We start from the raw sequence: 21,746 nt of genomic DNA on the forward strand, positions 1-21,746 counted from the left end.
AACAACCATATTTCGATCCTTCTTTTGATGGGTCTTGTCTGAAAAAGCTCTTTGAAATCGGGGCCTGCAGTAGACTCCTAGGAAGCCGTTCTATTTAACAACTGAAGATGCTCATGCACAGTGTTTACCGATCCGTTGGCTTTCATCGCGTAATCGTAGCATAATACTTTCGTCGCGCACTTAAGGATTAGAGATGCTGTGTGATCATTGGAAACATCTTGATAATCCGCGCTATCCCATGAATCTGCTTACAACGCAGCGCCACGCGCCGAGACGGACCCATTTCCCAGGAACCCGTGCATTTCATCCTGAGATTTCAACAAGGTACCTTAAAAGTATGCAAGGACTGGGGTGCGGATCTAGCAAGCAGCTTCGAGTTCGAGGTACTCTACTCGTTCTAAAAGAATCAGACTGAGCAGCGCACTGTTCCTCTTTACATCTCATCATGGCAAAGATCGCTGAGGCCAATTGAACGCAGCCGTGCGAGAAAGTGCAAGTCCGCACGTACGCTGTCCTGCATGTTTGGTCCTTCGAGGCGAGTGGAAGAATGAAGAATTGCCCTATAACATATTCATCCGGCCAAGCCGGGATGCTACATCACCCCTGTCACCCAGCCCGCACCCTGAAAGCAGCAGCTTCGGACGAGCATCTTCTTTTGGTGCCGAGACTTGCCCATTGGGTCTTTCCACTCGAGCAGGCCCCCAGAGACCATGATCCTCTTTATGGCTTCTTGCTATACAGTAGAGCCGAATTCATTGGCACTCTCTTACACGTATTTGACGGCCTGACTCCGCTGTTGAACACAAGCGCTGGGTGTTATGGTATAGAGCTATTCGGCGTTGCGCTTAATCGATGGCACGATATCTGTGTCCGAGACCAAGGATCATTGACATGCAGATGACACTTTTCGGGACGCCTCGCTATGCTCAACAACCCATATTTACAAACGCTGATGCTTTTAAATTCCATCGAGTTCATGACCTATTGCCACATTATCAGTCATCGCTGAAGGTCTTCTCCCCAAGGTCCACCTTTCCCACACTCCATATCTCTCTTTCATCTTCTCGTTCGTCATTAGACAGTCCCAGTCCACCTTGACCACCCTCGGCCTCTTTCCGTTCCCTTGCTTGCGTACCTAGTCTTACTGCCACTCTTTTGAAATAGTCGGTCATGCTCCTCTTCGTCGTAGGGTTCATTCCTACCCCAACATCTGCCATATATTTGTCGAACACTGTGGTTTCGCTCTCCACGACCGAAAATATTGATAGGAAAGCAGCCTCGGCAGCTAGCTTGACCGGGATCACTGGATCGCGGACGCTGGCAAATATTGGGGGTGCGAGGACTGGAAGGCTTGGGCTCATGAGATCGTAGTTCGTACGGCTAACTGTACGAATGACAACAAGAGATAGGCGTCGAGTGTCAACTGGGCCTCCGGGTGCAATGGCTGCAGCTAGAGCTTCGATAACAGCTTTGCTTGATTCGAGGTTAGAAAGTCTCCTTAGCGTAAGCAGGTACTTTCCTGCGGCGAGGACGCAATTATCGGAGATGAAAGTCTGTAAAACCATTAGCTAGGCTTTTCTGCAGTAGAAATACCGAGGACTCACGTTTTTGCTTCGAATACCATGGCAGACGATATTGGGAGTTTCTGAAGGGAAGTCCTCAGTCAGTGTGGCGGGCGATTCAAGAAGTACCGAGTTGAGATTCAACGCTGTGGCATTGCTCATGTGAATACTCAGCACACGCGTCTTGATTAGACTAGAGGCGTCGAATGTCACTGGAAGGCTCTTGACAAGAGCTCCAAATAGCCTTGCATGGGTGATGATCATCGAATCATCAGCGTGGCTTGTATCACCATCGATGAGTCCCAGGATCGAACTGCGGGAAGCCTCGCTCATAATGGCTCCGGCTTTGCTGACGACCTCATACAACGCTTTGAGCATCGCATTCTGTACGCCTGGGTCTTGTGTCTTAGAGCCAGTCACTAGCTCTGCGATCAACGGATCGATGCGAGGTGTCATTGTGATAAGGGTTCCGAGTGCTTTTGCCGCTCTCGATCTGAGCACCTCGCTGGAGGTATCAGCCAAAGATTTGGCGAAAGTGCGTTGAAGCTGTGGCAAGAAGGGCTTCAAGAAAGTCGGAATCTTCTCCAAGAGATTGTTCAATGTTAGCAAAATAGCAGCTTTGACATCAACCGAGCGCTCCGAAACCACCCTAATAAGCGGTCCTGTTATCTGCGTGACAAATGGCTTGAGCGAGTCAGCGTTTGTACGATCGATTATATCCGAGATAGCCAAGGCTGCGTGGGTACGCTGGTCGGCGGTACCATTCATGAGACCCTGTAAGAAGATTGGAAGGATCGCATTGATGCCTTTTGGCAGCAAGAAGCCAGGTAAATTATGACCAGGCACTCCCACTTGTTGTAGAATTTGGTGTGTTGAGAAAACCAGAGCCTCCATCTCTTCCTTTTTGAGGCGCTTTGTAAGCTCTGAAAGGGCAAGCCAAGCCGCCTTGATAACCTCTGTGTCTGAGTCGTCGAAAGATATGAGCAGGACGCGGATGAGATCTTGGTGGTAGCGGGAGAAATCGATGTCAGACTTGGCAAAGAAGTTGCTCAGTCGGACATTGACGCTTGCACGTTTGCGGTGATCATTGTTCTTGGCCAATGCAAGCAGCACGCTCATTGCAGTATTCAGCCCGTCGTATTCATCCATCGATATTAAGATAGAATCGAATGAATCTCCGAGCTCAGATCGTAGTGCATCGTCCTTGCAGACGATAATGTTATCCATTAGAGCATTTAGGATAGCAGGTAATCTTCTTGTCATGGCTGACCCGGCAACTTCCGAAAGGGAAGCTATTGCCTTTGCATTAAATGAAGAGATCGGCGAGACCAGTAGCGTTGGTACTAGATTTGGTAGAATTATATTTGATCGGGTGTTATCCGTGAGCAGAGTCAACAATGCGGAGAGGGCAGTGTCGGCCTCGCCCTCTGTGCGGAGCAGATTCAGGAGGTATGGTAGGACCTGGTCGACAGCCCTCTTTCCAAGTATCCTTTGCAACGAATCGAATGCTTCTGCGGCTGCTTCTCGCACCTCATTGTCAGAATCCACAAGCGCAACGCGCACCACAGATATCAGAGTCTTCTCATACTCTTCAAGCGCTTCTTCGGAAGCAGAAGAGATGATTTCCTTGAGTGCTATGCAGATTCCTTGCTTGCTGTCCGTATCGTTGGATGTTTGGAGGCCTTCCTCGAGCGTAGGAAGTAAACTTGCTAAGACCCCCTCTCCGGCCTTTCTGATAAGTTCACCTAAAGCGTTGCCGGCAATGACCTTCTGCTCCATATTTGAACTTGCAAGACGTCGGATGAGGAGTGGCGTAAGTGTTGGAATAAGCTCCTTGAGAGTCCGAGGAGTTGCAACAAGGGCCTTCCAGACGTTGATAGCAGCAGTTCGAACCAGACCTGAAGTGTCGCAGCGGCAAATGTAGAGAGATGAGAGGATCTTGTTCCGCTTGTCTTCCCCAAGGACTTCAAGCAGAGACTGCCCAGCTTCTGCAGCACCTTCCTCTTCTTCATCTTGTTCCGTCTTGCCAGTTATGCCGGTCAAATTGAAGAGGAGGTCACCGACTAATTCAACGGAACTCAGGCGTATGCGATAACTATCGTCTGCAAGCCCTCGATCAAGCTCAGGGAGGAGGAGGTCAATAGCTTTGGTGGCAAAGTTCTTGACGAGCAGTCTGCCTGCTCTAAGGGATGTCTCTCTGATCGATTCAATTTCATCTGCCAAGCCGGACAGGATGGGAGGAATGATCTTGCTCAAGTAAGAAGCAAAGCTGTTCCCGAAGCAAGCTGGCAAGTAGATGAATAAGGACATGAAGCCTTCCCGTACTGTAGGTTTTGCGCTGGCAACATTTTGGAGGATTGTTGGTAAGGTCTCTTCGAGTCGCCCTGTGCCAAGACCAGCAAGAACTTCACTTAGTGCTTGAGCGGAGCCCAATCTGTCTCCAGCACCTGTGTCAGACTTCAACGTAGACATAAGACTGGGGATCAAGTCGGGTAGCGAATCTTCGCCAAGTTTCTCCACTAAAGACCCTAGCGCTTTGGAAGCGGTGGCGCGCGTAGCGGGGACTGGATCAACTACTGCGAGCTTCAAGCCAGCGACAAGAATGGGAAGGTGGGGCGTGACATCCTTTCGCTCAGTCAAATGTGCTAAGCTCCCAATGATTTGTGCTGACTTTCGCTTAGTAGCGGATCTGTCTCCCAGACCCCTTTCGAGTATACGAACAATAAGAGCCAAAGAGGGCGAGTCGAGGTAATGTATGAATGAGACCTTGATGAGGGCGTCTAGTGCTTCGTCGGTATGCTTGGTAGGATCACTTAACGCCTTGAGCAGGATGTTGACCAGTCCCTTGACTTCTGGATTACTAATGACCTCGCCGAACCGTTGTAGACTCCTATTGGCCGACAACCTGACTTCCTTGTGGCTGTCACTCAAAACGCCAGTCAAAGGTGGTATAATCTCTGGGAGACTCAGGGCCAATTGTTGCGGATCGAGATACGCCATGGCGCCTAGCAAGTCACAGGCACCTTTCTTGCTTCTCCATTGCGACTCTTCAAGTCCTTCCAGTAGCGTTGGGAGAACGATTTTGACTCCATACGAGCTGAGATTCGCAAAGCAGGTTTTCGAGGTATCCAAACAGGCTTCACGTACATCAGCAGTGGTGTCGCCAAAACTGGCGAGTAGCTGTGGGACGATCTGAATGATGTATGGTTCGAAAGTCCGGCCAAGGACCAAAGCCAGAAGCTCATACGCGAACAGTGCGCCTTGTCGATGGTTCTGGTCCTTCTTGTTGTCGATGGCAACATTAAGCGTAGACATGATCCGAAATTCGCGTAGAGAAGAGACCCCTTTGCCTTTCACTATCCCTGCAAGACCGTATGCACCACCCCTCCGTGCAGCGTATTTCTTGGACTGTAATAACTGGTCTAGCGCAGACTGGATGTATTCCGAGGTTTTGTGGTTAGATGTTTGCACCAATGCCGGAAGACAGCCAGCAACAGCATACTGAACGGTCTCTGATGGTGTCTTGAGTGTGGTAAGAAGCCGTTGCACAACTTTGGGTACTCGATCGTCACCATTCCGAAGATGGCGAGCAAGCGCACCGTACAGGATGACCACAGCCTCACTCACGAGGTCAGACGAGTCAGGATTTGCATCAGATTCATCGAGGGCTAGTTCGAATTTTCGCATGAGCTCTTCTACTTGAGCAGCTCCATGTAATCCAATTATTGTTGTCGCTGCCTCGATCATCTCGTCCCTTACCGTCGCATTTTGGTCGCCAACCGCGCGATCCTGGATCAAGAAATCGACAAACGGAACCAAATTGACAAAATTTGGGGCCAACGCCCTGAATGAGAGCGCAATACCACTCCGGTTCTCCCATGGATCAGAAAGATTGCTCTTCTTTGGCATTCCGAATGCATCCCGTTCTGGTAATGGCGGTTTAGCCAATTCGCGATATTGGTCCTCCAGCTGGTCTACAACTCGAGCAAATGTGCTGTGGTCCTGGCCAACAGCCCCTGCCAATGCTCGTGATGCGGCGCGTCGTTGCTGTTGATCCTGACTAGCGAGATAAGGTACCATTTTGAACACGTGTTCTGGTTCCGCTTCTAGTCCATTCTCTTGCCAGATAAGGTGGCCAAGCTCGACATTTTCATCCAAATCATCGTGGCATGCCAACCAGATCTCGTCATAGTAGTCAGCTTCAGTCAGATCGATATGATCTCTAATGGCTTGTAAGACCGCAGTTCTGACTGAGATTTGGGGCACTACACCCCCTTTTAGCAGGATTGCGACATCTTCTGGGGTGGCGTTCTCTGAAACCGCTCGGCATACATCCGATAAAGTGTCTTTGATGATTTTGTAATGTTGTGAGAACCGCTGCATTGACTGGATTAAAAGACTCAGAAGTTGGTCACGCGGAAGCTGCCTGTCTGTGACTGTTTTCACGGTCAGTGTGTAATTCAGCCCCAGCGAAAGTAGAACACAGTTTGTCAGGAGCGAGAGTTAGGAAACCCGACAACAGGCAAAGATCGAAACTTACACGCATCTGCATGGAACGACAGGATTTCCAATGCTAGTGTGATCTGTTCATCGGCTTCATCCCATGCTGTGCGAGCAATGCCGCTCTGTTGGAGTACAGCAAAGATCAATGGCAACACGTAGACCAGAGACATGCTGTCAAAGGGGCGTTGCTCGCTCGCAAAGCGAAGGCGGTACAGCAACCTGGTAACAAGATCTCCTAAAGGTTCTACCACAAGCTCCTTCGGAAGGGTAGACGATCCTAGTGCTCGAAGCGTTGCAATCCCGATGAATGGCCTCAGAGACCCAAGTCTGGAGGACACGAAGCGAGAGCACTCCAGATAAGTCTCGTCTGCAGCGGGGCCTACTAGACGACCTGCGCCAGCAGCGATGACATTGACTAAAGCTTGCAAAGCTTGGCTCAACCACAGTCCCGGGTCAATTGGCGGCCCAATGGCAAGTGCGCGTACAATCCCAATTCCATTCCGAAGTCTTGACTCCAATTTATGTACATCTGTTCTTATGGCAGCCTCTTTCGTTAGTTGAGCCTGGACTTTGGCCTTCTCTTCTGGCGTGAGCTTGCGGTCTTGGCCTCTTTTCTGTGCAACTTGACTTCGTATTTCGTCCTCCCATTTCATTGTATCGTAGTCTTTTATGTTTTTGTCGAAAGCATAGCTTTGGGCTTTGGGGCTAAGAACGTCCACAAAAGCGGTCCCTTCCCGTGTTCGAGCTATTGCAATCTCTGTCGGACCACACTGTTCCAGCTCGTCGGTGGGTAGGTAGCCATTGATTATGCCAATAAGAGCTGGAGTGATTGTTTCAGGAGCCACGAATGCCAATTCGGCAGCAGTGTTGTAGGCTGCTAGCTTAACCGTGGGAGAGGGTGCAGGACCTCCAATAGGTGTCAAACAGCGGTCAACCATTTGCAAGCATTTCGTGGCTTCGGTGCGGGCAATGGTGCCTGGATCCTGGCCCACTCTCAAGCACGTGTCAATCCAATGTACTTGCGGCAGTATCTCTGGACGACAAAGGACAAGCATATTGATAAGTTGAGTCTTCATTGAATCATAATCTTGCAGCTTTGTATCTTTCTTCAGGGGGCAAATAGACCGTACTGCTAGGAATAACAGGGAAGTGCCGTTCTTTGCTAAAACCGCCGCGTTATCCTTCTCTGATAGCTCCGTTTGCCGTTGCCAGCTCCAAAGCCCCTGAATTACCATCTGCGAGATCAATCTACTCCGTTGTGACCAGACATCGGTCAGGGCAGTCATTGCTTCGTTCCTCGCAGTAGGAATGCCAGCTGCCGCGATGAGATACAGAAAAGTCTGTGTCCAGGCATCCTTTGTATCCGCAGGTACCTTTTCAAGTTCATTCGAGCAAGCCACCAAAGCGCGAATTACCCACGAAAGATCTTCGTGGCTTGACAGCTTTGTATACACTCGTTGGTTGAGGAGGAAAGATGCTTGAGAAAGAGCCCGGTCGTAGACCTTAGCTTTGCGTAATGAGTTCCTGATGGCCTCACTCCCAATGATTCGTAACATGATTGGGCATAAGGCGGTAGTTGTGAAAGCAGCTACGGCCAGTGGCCCTGCGACAATAGGGCTTTGCGCGACCTCATCGAAGATCTGCAACAGCTTCGGGGCTATACTCTCCACAAAGTAGACAACGGTTGGGGGGACTTTGAGGGCCTGTTCTGATGCGTGAAGGCTACCGCCCGCTACCTTCCATAAAACATCCCCAGCACTTAAGGTCCAAATCTTCCTGACACCTGGCTTCTTGTCACTCAAGCCCTTAGTAAAGGCATCCTCTACGTCCTTTGCGTGTTCTCTCTTGAAACTATCCGATGAAGAATGTAGGACCATCTGAGCATATTGAGTCGTCAAGGCAGCAACCTCGGCAGCCAAGGCGGTCTCATTAGGTTCTTTGCCTGCTGACTTAGCAATGGTTCGGCAGATCGACTCTGATTTTGATGAAACGTATGGTATTTGAGCCAGCATACGCGCTTGCACTAGACGTTGCTCCACCACAGTAACCTTAGAGAATGATGCCGATAGGTCATCTGCGATCTTCTCGAGAAAAATCTCTTGTTGAGCACGACTCATGAGGGCTGCAAACGCTGAAGAAGCTCCGTCACGGACTGCTGCAGTTTGAGACTTGGTGTTGGCTAGCAACGGTTTGAGCAAATGGTCCGCTATGATCTCGGCCAAGTCCACCTCAGGAGGCAAAGAACGGGCCATGGGTGGTACCAGACCTTGCACGACTTCCGGCGCTCTCAGAAGGGCTTTCTCGAGTGTAGGTATAATTTCCTTGCGTAGTTCCGCAGCTGTGGTAAAATTCTCGAAGAAGTCGTTCAAGGCACAGGCAATTTGTGACGGTACAGCTGTTCTAGATCCAAGGATCTCCCGTACGTAGAAAGCATAGTATTGGTCTTTGCCCAGGATAGGCTTGCTCTTGCGTGCACATACTCCAGCTATAACGCCTAACAGGACCGCTGTCCGGCTCCCAAGTGGTTGGTCTTTGGCTGTAAGTTGCCTGACAATCGCAGAGATCTTGGCTTCATCCCCAAGGAGATTTCGGACGGCACGCCTTGCAACCACGATAGCAGAGCGTTTGACAGTTTCCTTGCCTGAAGAGAGGCACACCTCCAATACCCTGGCGAATGACAGACATAGTTGTGGATCGGACTTTTCCCATGCTCTTGACAATATTATGGATCCCCACTCTACTAAAACAAAGGCGTTAGAGGCAGCTAGCCCAGGCTTTGCCGTTTCTCTGCGATACCAATCTATAATTGCTGGAAGAGTAGAGGAATAATCGCTATTGTCGAGGAAAGCTTGGAGACATGATTGAACCGCACGGCGCGAAATGCGATCATTATAGTAGGGATAGGTCAGGAAAAGGATGTCGACGGCCTCAGCACAGGAGTGCTGCAATAGTTCTGTGAACTGTCAGCTACCTCACCGAATGTTCTTTCACGGCTCTTACCTGACTGTACAATCTGTTGATGGAGGTTTGCCAGCCCATTCCCACGCTTTTTCGTGGAACTTGAGAGCAGTGCATCACGTAGGTGGCTGAGGCTGGTACTCTTGCTATCTTGACTTGCGTCTCCCATGACTTCGAGGACGCGAATCCATGAGCGAGTCGAAGGATCAATGTAATTACGTTTTTAACGGTATCACTTCAGCACAAAAAATATCCGATATATTATGGGTAGGACAAAATGCCAAGCATATGGGGGTCGAGAGGGCAAATATCTGAACTCAGTCTCCGAGTACTATCAACAGCGGGAGGAGAGTCCAGCCATTCAGAATTCACTTCCAGTCTTCCACAGTATCACTATCCACGACTACGGCTTAAGGCTAGTTGAATGGCGCCCAACAAGAAGAAAAAGAAGCCTGCGAGCAATCCAGCGCGTGGGTTTGCTACAACATCCACAGCTTCAAAGTCGAAACACGATGAACCTAAGGAGATCGAAGGCGGTGTGCGGCTGGGTATCGTAGATGCGAATGCCCCTTCTACAGCTGCTGAAGACGGCATGCGAGCGGAGTATTCTTCAAGTAGAGAGCCCGAGAAGGCGCTATACGAGCTAACCCCCGAGGAGCTTGAGTCACAGCTCGAAGATTCTGGTCTTCAGCTTCTCGTCGAAAGTCACGGAGAGAAGACGAAGAAGGATATCTCTAGACAGTATTCAAGACTTCAGACAGAGAAACGTTTGCTGCGTTCACAAGCAGAGCACCTCGGCATTCGTCAATGGCTACCTCCAGAGATAATGCAAATTATCACAGACTTACTGCAAGCACAAGAAGACAACAACGGACATCTATCTGCAAATATTGACAGTAACAAAGCAACTATGGGTCTCTCCGAGGACGACCTGCTGATCAAGTTATGGGCATTGAAAAGACTCCTTCCACTGCTGGGTTTTCCTGAGCAAAGGACGGATCTGGCGCTTTGCCACTTACTAACAACGATGAATAAATCAGGCTCACAGAGTCTATCTTCAGGCAAAGAGTCAATTTGGGGCCTCGACGAATGCCTTGCTTGGTTGGCTTTGGATTCCGAGCCGGCAGATTTACCCAGGTTTGACGCTCGCGAAGGGCAGTCCCATTATTCAAATGACCAACAACGGTCCGGAGTAATGACTAATACACCGGCAACTACCCCTACAGACTCGAGGCCTGAATCCCCTCTCAGCAAAGAATATCCTTCGCAGCAATCTCGAACTCCTGATGAAGATAGCTCTGTCTCTTCTGCAAGCGACTCAGACAGTGATGTAGAGCCAGAACATCTGGTGACAAAGTATCTACAGTTACAATCGCGCTTACATGAGATCAGCCCTGAATTGACTGAGATTGATGCCAGACGGCAGCGGCGGGGCAAGGGTAAGCAGTCCGTCGTTAATGGCAATACGGACTCTGCAAGTAAGCGGAGAACCGAGCGTCTCACGGCTAAGATCCACAAGATCAGGTCGGATCTCTTGTTCGACGAGGACAAAGCCAATAGCAAATGGGCAGAGATCCATATCGACCTTATGCAAGAGGCTGCGGAGCGCAAAAGGCTTGGTATAAGGAATGACGCAGAGCAACAGAAAGTTATGCCAACTGTACAAAGCAATGCAAAACTTGCAGAATCCAAGGATGGCGATGATGACACGGATGGCATGCTTGGCGGGTTCTTTACCAGCCTTCCAGACACGGCAACGGACCCAGCGACTGGTTTGAGCATTATGAGTACTGTAACTCAAGAAGGCGATAACGTGGAAATCAGAGACTTTGGAAAATGGACTGGCATGAGCCCTCGTAGGGTCTTAGAGGAAGCATGCAAAGCACGGTGGGACTTCCACATTGTATCGCTGACAGTGTTTGCTGACGTTAGACAGAGATTCTGCCTCCCAAGTCACCTACAAGCCGATATCTGCAACCTCCTTTTCGAATCGACATCTCGTCGAGGTGAGATGGTCGCGAATGCAAGATCCCACGATTGCAATGTCTATTGAAAAACTCATCTGCCAAAGCGATGCTCGTTCCGTAAAGATTGAGATGGTGGCGGTTTCTTGCCCGACTGGGGCCCAATCAGAGGCATATATCTCAACTGTCGCCATGTTCCTGGTATTTGCTTCGTCTCAAAAAGAGGAAAAGGTGCATCTGCGCTTGCCATCAACCTGGAGAGACCTCTGGAAAGAGTTATCTCAGTTGAAGAAAGACCAAGACGAAGCAGCCGATCGCCAGGTCTTACGCGAGCTCCGCAGTATGATAGCTGAGCACGGCCAGGCGGATAAGAATTTGGACGAACAGAGTAACGGCATTTCATTAAAGACTCTCAACAAGGAGCCCAAAGCTGCGGACTGGCGTCAGATGCAAGGAGACAGCTTCTCACCTCCCGCAGTCCGATCTGACGACATCAAAGCATTATGGGCATCGAAGCTATCCACATCTTCTTACCAGCACATGCTCACCTCTCGCATGAGCTTGCCAATATGGAATTTCAAAGATGACCTTATGGATGCCATAAGAGATAATCAAGTGGTGATCATATGTGGTGAGACAGGCTGCGGAAAAAGTACGCAGGTGCCAGCTTTCATACTAGAGCATGAGCTTTTAGGCGGGCGTCCCTGCAAAGTCTACTGCACCGAGCCTCGACGAATCTCTGCCATTTCTTTGGCACGACGTGTGAGCGAAGAGCTTGGAGAACGGAAGGGCGATGTCGGCACCTTTCGATCGCTTGTTGGGTTTGCTATAAGACTGGAAAGCAAATTCAACCCGCAGACGAGGCTTGTGTATGCGACTACTGGGATTGTGATGCGTATGCTGGAGAGGTCAGATGACCTCGGAGACATCACACATCTTGTTCTTGACGAAGTGCACGAGAGGAGCATCGACAGCGACTTCCTCTTGATAGTCCTTCGGAAGCTGCTGGAGAGGCGATCAGACCTCAAGGTCGTTCTCATGTCAGCTACCGTCAATGCAGAGCGTTTCTCGGATTATCTGGGCGGAGCACCCATTATGAACGTGCCTGGGCGCACCTTCCCCGTCGACACGAAATATTTAGAGGATGCAGTGGAAGTCACGAACTTCAACGCCGACTCGGGATCTCATGGTGGTGCTGAGGCTGTGGAAATCGATGACGACGACGCAGCGAAAGTTCCATCCCAGATTGCTGATCTCCAAGGATACAGCCCAAAGACTCTAAGCACATTGGCAAAACTCGACGAATATCGCGTCAGCTACAGTCTCATAGTCCGGCTTCTTGAAACGATCGCTACCTCTGAGTTTTACTTCCCTTACAGCAAGGCGATCTTAGTATTCCTGCCTGGCATGGCAGAAATCAGGCGACTTAACGACATGCTCGCCGGCCACCGCACATTCACAACTGGATGGTACATCTACGCTTTACACTCTACGATTGCTACAGATGAGCAGGAACGAGCCTTTCTCGTCCCTCCACCAGGAGTTCGCAAGATCGTTCTCGCTACGAATATCGCAGAAACTGGTATCACCATTCCTGATGTTACTTGCGTGATTGACACAGGGAAGCATAAGGAGATGAGGTATATTAGTCTCTGACCAACGTTTACTCGACGCTGACGGTGATCAAGATTTGATGAGCGGCGGCAGCTTTCCAGATTGATTGAAGCATTCATCTCCCGAGCTAACGCAAAACAACGACGTGGACGAGCAGGTCGGGTCCAGAAAGGCCTTTGCTTTCATCTCTTCACCAAGAATCGCCATGACAACATCGTAAGTGAGTCTCAACATCCACAGCGCTATTCTGACATTTGAGCAGATGCCTGGAGAACAAACCCCTGAAATGCTTAGGCTTTCCCTACAAGACCTAGTTTTACGCGTCAAGATCTGCAAGCTTGGCGGCATTGAACAGACACTCTCAGAAGCCCTCGATCCTCCCTCCTTGAAGAACATCAGACGCGCGATAGATTCTCTTGTCGATGTCAAAGCCCTTACAGCTGCAGAAGATCTGACGCCTCTGGGGCGGCAGCTTGCAAGACTGCCGCTCGATGTGTTTCTGGGCAAGCTGCTGTTACTTGGTACCATTTTCGGATGCCTCGATGCAATGCTCACCATAGCTGCCATCCTTTCCTCCAAGTCACCTTTCTCAGTACCTATGGGTACTATATCGCAAGCAGATACGGCACGGCAAGCTTTCAAGAAGGGGGACTCTGATCTTCTTACAGTCTACAACACTTACTGCGCATGGCGACGAGTGTGCGGCGGCTCGACCGCAATGTCCGAACAACAATTCTGCCAGAGGAACTTTCTGAGTCAGCAGACATTATCCAATATTGAAGATACGAAGTCGCAGCTTACTGCCTCTTTGGTGGACGCTGGATTCGTAATCCTGAACGAGGCTGAGAAAGGATGCCTCAACAAGGTCCGATATTGGTCCAGGCTCCGAAGCTTCGTCGAACTACCTGATCGCTACAGCAGCAATAACAAGAACGACCTCATTCTCAACTCCGTCATCGCTTGGAGCTTCTACCCCAAGCTCCTCAGACGAGAAGGCAAAGGTTGGAAGAACATCGCGAACAACCAGACGGTCAGCTTGCATCCCACGTCCGTCAACAAAGGTGCCGAGCGCCCGCCGCAATGGCTGTCATTCTACCACATCATGCAATCGAGCAACAAGTTCTACAACGCCCATGAGACGAGTCCAGTAGAGAGTTTTGCGGTTGCTCTCGTCTGCGGTGAAGCGGAGTTCAAGATGTACTCGGGGGTGATAGTGGTGGATGGCAATCGGATTCGCTTTGCCCTGGATGAGTGGAAGACGTTCTTGGCCCTCAAAGCTTTGCGTGGTCAGATCAGGCAGATAATGACACAGGCGTTTCGCAGTCCTGGACGTGGGTTGTCGGCGCAGCAGCAGGCGTGGCTAGATGTGTGGCAAAAGATCTTCTCGGATTCTAAAGTAAAGGCTTGATATTAAGCTCATATCTACCAGTTCTCGTGTTATATACTTAGCGTGTCCGGGGCAAGAAGTCACTCCGTTTTCTAATTTGTCGGACCTTGGACAAGTGACGGCTCCCAAGAGCCAATGATGTTCACCTCCAGCCGCTCAAAGTTGCTAAGTCAGTACTGCTGATCTTTTAGCATCCTGAATTTCCCTACAACTTCTGCGATAAATCTAGGAAATCTACTCTTCTAGCAAACCATATTAATTGAATGTACTGACATGTCAGCCTCGCTTCTTTCGCCCTTCGAATGCCTACTCGCTGGCGTAAAGCAGCCAATCTCAGTGAACATCCGGTTGTACCACCCGGCCTACTCCCCCGCCTTTCCTACCACCTACCTTCACTCCTTCCTTCCTCTAGTGTCCAAGCTCTCTTTACGACGCGTATCCCCAATAACGAAAGCCTGGGTCGACTCTGCGGATCCTTCGGTCTTCTCAAACCTCAGTCTCCTTTTTCCCCTCAACATCTTCTCGACCGAAGAACTGTCAGCCCTCCACAACATCTCCCCACAATGTGAACACCTCACCGTCACTGTGGCGCAACATACTCCGGTACCCAGACGTAACGACGTTACCCCCCTGCCATCTTTCCCCCGCTTGGAACACCTCGACCTCACCGCCCCGGATGATGACCCTTTTCAGGGTCTCCTCTCATTCCGCCTCGCGCTCCAGTGTGCAAACATACCGCTCCTCACCCACCTCACAATCAACAACCTCTCTTTCTCCGGCATCCAAGCCCTCCGCTGGGGCAGCTTCACCTCCTTCGGCGATGCCGGCTGGACGGGCGGGATCGTGTGGCACGGGTTGAAAGAGCTCGATGTCAAAGTTGTGCGCCGGCACGACGACAAGACGCAAGAGAAAGAGCACCACCTCAACCACGAAGCAGCACAGTGGGACACGGAGCCCGTCAAGGCCCGAAGACGCGTCGAAGAAGATTGGCGCACCTGCACCCGGGTGCTGCACGATTGGCTCCACTCCTTCGCCGCTGACGGACAGCTGCACACGTTCAGGTTCGAATGGGTCGACGGCGAAGGACCGAATCCTTTCCTCCTGGATGAATATGCCTCCGTTGAGGGGAAGAAGGAGTGGTTCAGCGCGCCTCGCATTCGCTGGACTGGGCTCAGAGAGCTGTGGCTTGGGAACATGATCGTTTCGTTGATGGATATACGGCTGATGAAGGAGAGAATGCGCGGGTTGGAAAGGCTCGTGGTGCGGTCTGAATGTCTGAATCACGGCCTTGAGGGCATAACATTTGCCGCGGACGGGAAGATGTGGGTCGGACTCCTCGTGGAGGGTCACCGCATGGGATTGTGGTCCGGAGTGAAGCACAGTCTCTCGTCGGCAGGAGCGAGGGGGGGTTGTTACAGGGAGAGTCTGTTGTCCGAGGATAGAGCGTCGATGGTGCTGCCTTTCATGCTGGATGTTTCGCCGGAAGATGATACGTGTTTGGAATTAGCTAGCTCTTCTGCTTCCCCACACCCGTCTAGCGGTGTTCTGTCGGCCAGCTATCTTGCGGAAAACCAACCTCACTGAGTATTATGGAGGTACCTTAGTACTTGTATATCCATGCTACTTGCTCATGACTCGAAACACGCCCCCACCTACTCAGCCCATGACTCGGACAGTGCTAACTTTTTCACCGCTTCTCAACGTCCACTCTACGTATATTGACATCTACGCGCACCGAGTGTTATCCTGACCTGGAGACCCTTCGTCTGAGTGGGATGGGAAATATTGGATACGTAAGGACCATAGATATGTAGGACTTTCATAGCGAAGGGCCCCACTCCCTTGCGGACACGAATTCATTGGAAAGAATTGCATTGATTGAGTAGAATTTTCGCTATGAAATTTATAGTACACTATCCTGAAGAGCGGATTCGCTCGACGATGGGGTATTGAATTGGATGTTGACGATAATGAAGCCTAATTGGGGAAAACGTAACCACTCATGCGTCAAGGTCTGGCAGAAGTTATATTAACCTCGAGATGGGGACAAGCTAGCCAGGACCTGCACAAGAAAGTACTCGATCCAATGGCTGCGAACCGATAAGTAATTATGCTGGTGTGTATGATGGGGTATTAATGGAGGCTGAAGTGCCTGTATCCGAAGGTAAAAGACCGGCGAGGAATCGAAATTGCTGTCGTATGTGCGGAGAAGAATCAGTATTACTGCTTGCCGTCAAGGGCCCGAGAGAGGACTAGTTGTGGCGGCTGTGCTTGAGAGGGGATTCATCGGACTCATCGCCACGCTTTGTCTTAGAGATGCGCCATTCATGTGGCATCAGAAGACGACCAGTGACAGCATCTCGTGGTCGGATTCCGCCGATGGGACTGCCGTCGTCATTGTCTGATGGGTCATGTGAATGTCCAAAGGCGTGGTCTGTGTCCCACATGTCAGGCTCGTAAGGGTTGGAAGTCATACGATTAGCCTTCCGGTGTGTGCTTGGCTGAATTCTGGATGCTTGAGCTGAGGGATCGATCCAGTCGCCGTCATCAGAGACGCGGTCCATGGCTTTAAGACCTGACAAGCGCTTGGATGAACGACCGTCGTTATCACGCTCTTGAGAGGTACTAGCTTCTGAGGTTTGGCATGGCGAAAGGGAAGCGGAGGGACATTCGAGACCTGAGCGACGACCGTGGCCACTTCGAGGGCTGCTCAATGTGTTGGTGAAGACGAATTTCAGATCGAAGTCGTCGGGCTGCCCGGCAGCACAGCTGCGAGTGCAGTGCTGATATATGTTCTCTCGATGAAACACCTTGCAGCGGTCACTGGCGTACAGAATCTCTTCTGTGATGTTCGGTCCAGAAGTATATGCTTGATGGTATGCATACGGGAAGGTTATCACCATCTCGCCCTGGTGCTGGACCACTTCTGTACAATTGACGTCATAGAATGACAGGGTCGCATGTGGCACGTACATTGGCTGGTGTGCAACAAATTGGCTGCACGTCGGAGGCTTTGGAGGTCGACCGAGTAGATTTCCACTGTCCTGTGTGATGTGCACGAATTCTTCAAGCTTTGCATGGTGCTCTGGTAGGGTCACTGTCAAGATTCTGGGAGCACCAGAGTGATGGTAATTGAGCGAGTAAGCGGCATACTTATTCGTCTGCAGCGGAGACAGTGGACCGGGACCATCAGCGATATGGAAGACAGACATGTTGATGCCTGATTGAGTCGATCGAGAAGATGCGAAGCGGTTGCCAAGGAAGTCCTCAATGTTTGGATTTTTGCAGTTCAGAGCAGCTCGCAGAATAGGAGTCGCTATCAAGGAACAGTCAGCAGCTACTCCTTTGTGGAAAGTTCTCATGAGAAGGTAATTGATCAAAGGGAGTGTGTCATACCCGGCTCGTTCAAAGCACACAACACGGCTACGTCCTGCTTCTCGCTATGCCGAATCATTCTCCTCTCTTCATATGGCTTAAGCACATGATTCTCTTTCCAGACATCATTGCGACTGATAGCTTCTGGGCTAATATCGCGCTTCTTGATGATCCCATCTTTGTCCCGTTGAATCATATGCAACCATTCATCGGCTCCTAAGGAAGTTGAGTCATCTGTTGTGAGCATATCGTAAATCTTGGAAGGCTCTGCCGTCGCATCTTGATTCAAGCTTATGCTGACTTTCATGGTCTTGATGACAGGCGATTCGGGTAACTCACTTCTTCGTGGAGAGAAGACCGGCGATAGGCTGTGGGAGGGTCAGAGCTAGATTGTTGAAAGATAGAGACCCGCCGAAGGGAGACTTACAGTTCGGAAGGTACGATGACCTTGACAACACCTATCTTGCGACCGGCTATCTCCTCGACGTCTTTCAAGAAGCGGCCAAAATCCGAGAAAGCAGCCGCTGTCGGGGTGAAGACGTGCAAGCCTTTCTCCATGCGAAAAGCACCTTGGTGGCCTTCCGGAATGGCTGCTGTGACATGGTATGCCGGCTTTTTGCGACCTTGTGCATCCGTCTCATGCTGTGATGGATGTGGGTTGTATCGAGGCGAGCTCACGAGCTCATGGATTCTCTCTATGCCCAAAATAAAGTCAGCAAGCTAATCTACAGAAGGACGCTGCGGTGGTAGGCAGGTAAATAGCCAGATCGCTTAACTTTAGCGCCCGGAAGAGAAAAGTATAAGGTACGTTGTAAAGTAGTACAGTGCTAGAGTTGACTGACCTTTCTGATTATCCCACGTCAGCCACGCCAACTCATCTGCCAAACTCTGATCCCGCCGGCTTCCATCCCGAGATTTCATTCCCTGCCTAAGCATTGTTGGACTTGTTGACATCAGCTGAGGATGGCTCCGACCATTTGTTTTGATATAACTCGACGGATCCTCCTCTTCGTCTGCTTCCTCGTCCTGAAAGTTCACCTCCTTCCTATACTCCTGCTGCCTCTGGTACGAAGATGGCCCAAGGTTGCTACTATCTTCAGCATAAGATGCCTTGGTCCCTTTTTCAGCACCACTAAGCTCAGCGAGCATGAGCGAACCGAGGTTCAGGTTCTTCCTAGGCGTTGGAGGCTTGTTCTTCACAAAGTCTAAAAGGCTTTTGCGTGCGCTGCGTGTCAAGCGTACCTTAGGCCGATCGTCCTTCAAACCGGAGAGCGTTTCTATTTCAGCCTCGGACTCTGGCTGTGGAGACTGGTTGTGTGCCTCAATCTCGCGGAGCATCAGCGGTTCACGCCGCGGCTTCGATGATGCTGGCTTCGACGAACGCGCAGTCCTGGGCTGGAGGTGTTCTTGCTCAGATTCTGAGTCAGGCCCTGGAGCTTCGTTGTAGTCCTCGAGCTCGCGAAGCATCTTCAAAGTGCGCTTTGGCTTTGGCAGTGCTGACTGCGAAAACCCTGTAGTGAATGACTGGATCGTCTCTGGCGCAGGCTCTGACTCAGGCTCTGGGGACTCGTTGTATGGCTCAAGTTCACGGAGCATCCTGGATTTGAGCTTTGGCTTTCGTACTGTTGGTTGCGCGGAAGGAGCACCGTTGAGCTGCACATCGATCGACGTCGCAGCATACGAGAGTACTTGAGAAGTACTTGGTACTTGGGAATCTTGGTGGATTTCGCTCAGTGCATCTTGGGCAGCGGCGAAATCGGATTCGATGTTTTGCTGGACTTGGCTAAGACTCGGCTTGTGGATGTTCTGTTGGTGGGAACCGTGGTCTATTCGTTGAACCTCGCGATCCAGCTGTACACCTGAGGATGACCAAACTCGTGATTGCTCTCGGTCTAGGTTTGGGAGACGTTCCTGTGGCTGCTGAAGAAGCAAAGGCATACTTCCTGAGCTAGGTCCACCGTGGTGTCCATCTCTGCAACCTTGTAAGCTTCTACTATGTGGGATGCAGAGAAGAAACTTACGAGAGATTCATCGCGTCTTCTCTAAGATTCGAGTCTACTCTCTGGTAGAGGAAACCCCCAATCTCCACGGTTCTGCAGATTGTGTCAGTCCATGTAGGCTATCCTTCTTTCAAACACAGCGTGGTGTTACCTCGGAATCTCGACAGTTCTGGGTGTCAAAGCGCCGGTAAATCTTGGAGAGAAATCACCAATACTTGAAAGATTCAATGCTTCCTGTGGGACAGCTCTGGTGAGCGATGGAGAGGGCAAGAGGCGAAATCCTCCAGAATCAAGGGTCCTGCGTCTTATCAGTCCATGTGGGTTCTTCCTCTCCCAGAGACGGCACAGTACTACCTTGAGAATTCTGCTGGCTCGAGTCTCAAAGGCCTCGTGGACATTGACGACGAGAATTTGTGGTCCGGGAAACCTATTGCGTCGGGTGTGACAGCACTAGTGAACATCGGAGAGGGAACTTCAGGGCGAGATTCGTCGGGCAGCGGATTCTCGGAAGACTGTTTCGCTCTCCCAAATCCGGTAGGTCGTAGCATGGCTTGGGCTCTGTCAGCGAGATCACCGATATGGTAATCGACGCAGCCAAGAAGAAGACATGGAAAGAGAGCGACCTACTTGTCCCTGGTCCTCGAATCACTTTCTTCTTTCCTTCTTCGTATAGCTCACTGCCGAGGAAGCTCTGATCTGAGATTACCGTTGCTCTTCTGTTTCTGGGACCTGTTGCACGGGATACAACATAAGAATCTTTGACCTGCAGCAAGCTGTTGGTCGAGAGGGAAGACGAACGGTAGAGGTTAGGTGGTGAAAGACTTGCTTCTGATTGATCCTGGATGAGTGTTCGAACTCAGTTGTTCCAAGGTGAATTGACAAGTGAGCTCAGCTTGCTCCCTCAGCTTCACTCCTTCGAGCCCGTCCTCCCGCTGCCAATCCTCAAGGTCCCTCGAAGGGAAGCTGCTGCTTATAGGTAGGGACTGTGGTCAACAAATGGGAGGGACAGTGTAAGACTGCGTGGTGGCGGAATGAGTGGTTCAGAGGGAAGTCCTCCCGTCTTGTGATGTTGAGTGCGCATTTGTTTATGCTTGGCGCGTCTCGCTTAGCAAGATCTTCCATGGTTTTGCCGGCCGGCATGTTCTCTGCACGCTGGTGCATAGTATAAGATTCTTGCATAAGTCTTAGGGAAGTGATGAAACTGATGTCTTGACGTTTTACCGCACTGGTACAGAATTAGTGATATTATTCTACATTGCTTATTTGTCTCTTTTCTTTGCTTTTGCTCTTCTAGAAGCTCATGGCGATCAGTGTAGTCCATCAAGAGAGGTTTCCTTCCTAGCAGCAGAGTTTGCGTCAAGATTTGCCTATGTTCGAGACTTGTTGTAGCATTGAGAATGCCACTTGGATTAACCTCGTTTCTCTAGATTCATATCCCTTGTGATTGAACGCAGCTATTCGGAAAAGTGTTGAGCAATCTTGATCCCCTATCCCCCGTGTCTTCCTGTCTGTGCTGCCGCTACTTTCAAAGCCTCTCAGCTTGTGTTAAGATCGTTTTCTAAATATCAAGTAGCCAAAGGTTTCCCATTCGATTATCCTCGTAGAATTCGTAGCCTCTAAACATTCTTTGATATAAATCTTTTCACGACCCTCGTCGGCACAGCATGTTGATGTTGCTCAACATGATGATTTATCTCTAGACCTTGAATTTTTAAAGCATAAGGCCACCAAGCAACCAAGCATTTCCAGTACCACACAGTGGATCCTGTATGCATCGGCCAGACGTTGCTATCTCTATAGCCTTCCGAATTTCACTCCCTGCTGTAAACCGAAACATCTTCTAGCGGTAAGTTGACTAAGCTACATCATGTTCTCTTTGGATTGAGCCCCTTCCCTAAAATTCACTGTAGATCTATTACCCCTGGCTCAACACTTTCCGTATGCCTGTCGCCGAATCACGTCCACTTAGGCCTGCTTCGACGTCTCATTGTCCGGGAGTATGCCCTTGCATATGACTGCTCGTTTCCCAAATTGTGCCCTTCCATGTGTACTTTCATGCATCCTCTTTGCCAGACAGTCGAACCCAAATCTTCCACCTTGTACAAGAGTGTTGAGATTTGCTGCAGCACCTATGTTATAGCTACCCCTCATAGTGGCAAATAGAGTGGCAAATAGGGTTATAAGTAGCCCACTCAGCACTCCCATAGATAATCAATGAATCCTTCATACATTCCAACAAAGAGCCTTCACTTCCCACGAAAACAGAGAAACGTAGCCTGGTCCTCAGTGTGCCGCCATTCTCTCAGCGCCAACACAGTCTCCCGTGTTCCTCAAACCCCCTGTCCCCTAGCGTAGGTCTCAACTTCATAACCTGAGCTCTTAT

At 50.4% G+C, this 21,746-nt stretch overlaps 4 protein-coding genes across 4 annotated transcripts; 2 read left to right on the forward strand and 2 right to left on the reverse strand.

The window, feature by feature from the left end:
* Nucleotides 1-995: 995 nt before the first annotated feature.
* Nucleotides 996-9,192, reverse strand: HO133_008213 (uncharacterized protein; the record flags this gene model as incomplete). The annotated part of the gene is made up of 4 exons (XM_037299081.1): nucleotides 996-1,553; nucleotides 1,605-5,998; nucleotides 6,103-9,018; nucleotides 9,066-9,192. The coding sequence occupies 4 exons, from the start codon at nucleotides 9,190-9,192 to the stop codon at nucleotides 996-998; spliced, it is 7,995 nt and encodes a 2,664-aa protein (XP_037156417.1).
* A 255-nt stretch (nucleotides 9,193-9,447) lies between these two features.
* Nucleotides 9,448-14,009, forward strand: HO133_008214 (uncharacterized protein; the record flags this gene model as incomplete). The annotated part of the gene is made up of 4 exons (XM_037299082.1): nucleotides 9,448-10,910; nucleotides 10,960-12,627; nucleotides 12,676-12,817; nucleotides 12,864-14,009. The coding sequence occupies 4 exons, from the start codon at nucleotides 9,448-9,450 to the stop codon at nucleotides 14,007-14,009; spliced, it is 4,419 nt and encodes a 1,472-aa protein (XP_037156418.1).
* Nucleotides 14,010-14,261: 252 nt separating this feature from the next.
* HO133_008215 (uncharacterized protein) lies at nucleotides 14,262-15,572 on the forward strand (the record flags this gene model as incomplete). The annotated part of the gene is made up of 1 exon (XM_037299083.1): nucleotides 14,262-15,572. One exon carries the CDS (start codon nucleotides 14,262-14,264, stop codon nucleotides 15,570-15,572), a length of 1,311 nt encoding a protein of 436 aa, XP_037156419.1.
* Nucleotides 15,573-16,240: 668 nt separating this feature from the next.
* Nucleotides 16,241-19,911, reverse strand: HO133_008216 (uncharacterized protein; the record flags this gene model as incomplete). Its single annotated transcript, XM_037299084.1, has 7 exons — nucleotides 16,241-17,304; nucleotides 17,385-17,731; nucleotides 17,791-18,058; nucleotides 18,206-19,335; nucleotides 19,385-19,456; nucleotides 19,515-19,661; nucleotides 19,718-19,911. 7 exons carry the CDS (start codon nucleotides 19,909-19,911, stop codon nucleotides 16,241-16,243), a joined length of 3,222 nt encoding a protein of 1,073 aa, XP_037156420.1.
* Between the last annotated feature and the right edge of the window lie 1,835 nt (nucleotides 19,912-21,746).

This window comes from Letharia lupina (assembly GCF_014066315.1).
Source record: "Letharia lupina isolate WasteWater1 chromosome Unknown contig_4, whole genome shotgun sequence".
NCBI classification, from domain to species: domain Eukaryota; kingdom Fungi; phylum Ascomycota; class Lecanoromycetes; order Lecanorales; family Parmeliaceae; genus Letharia; species Letharia lupina.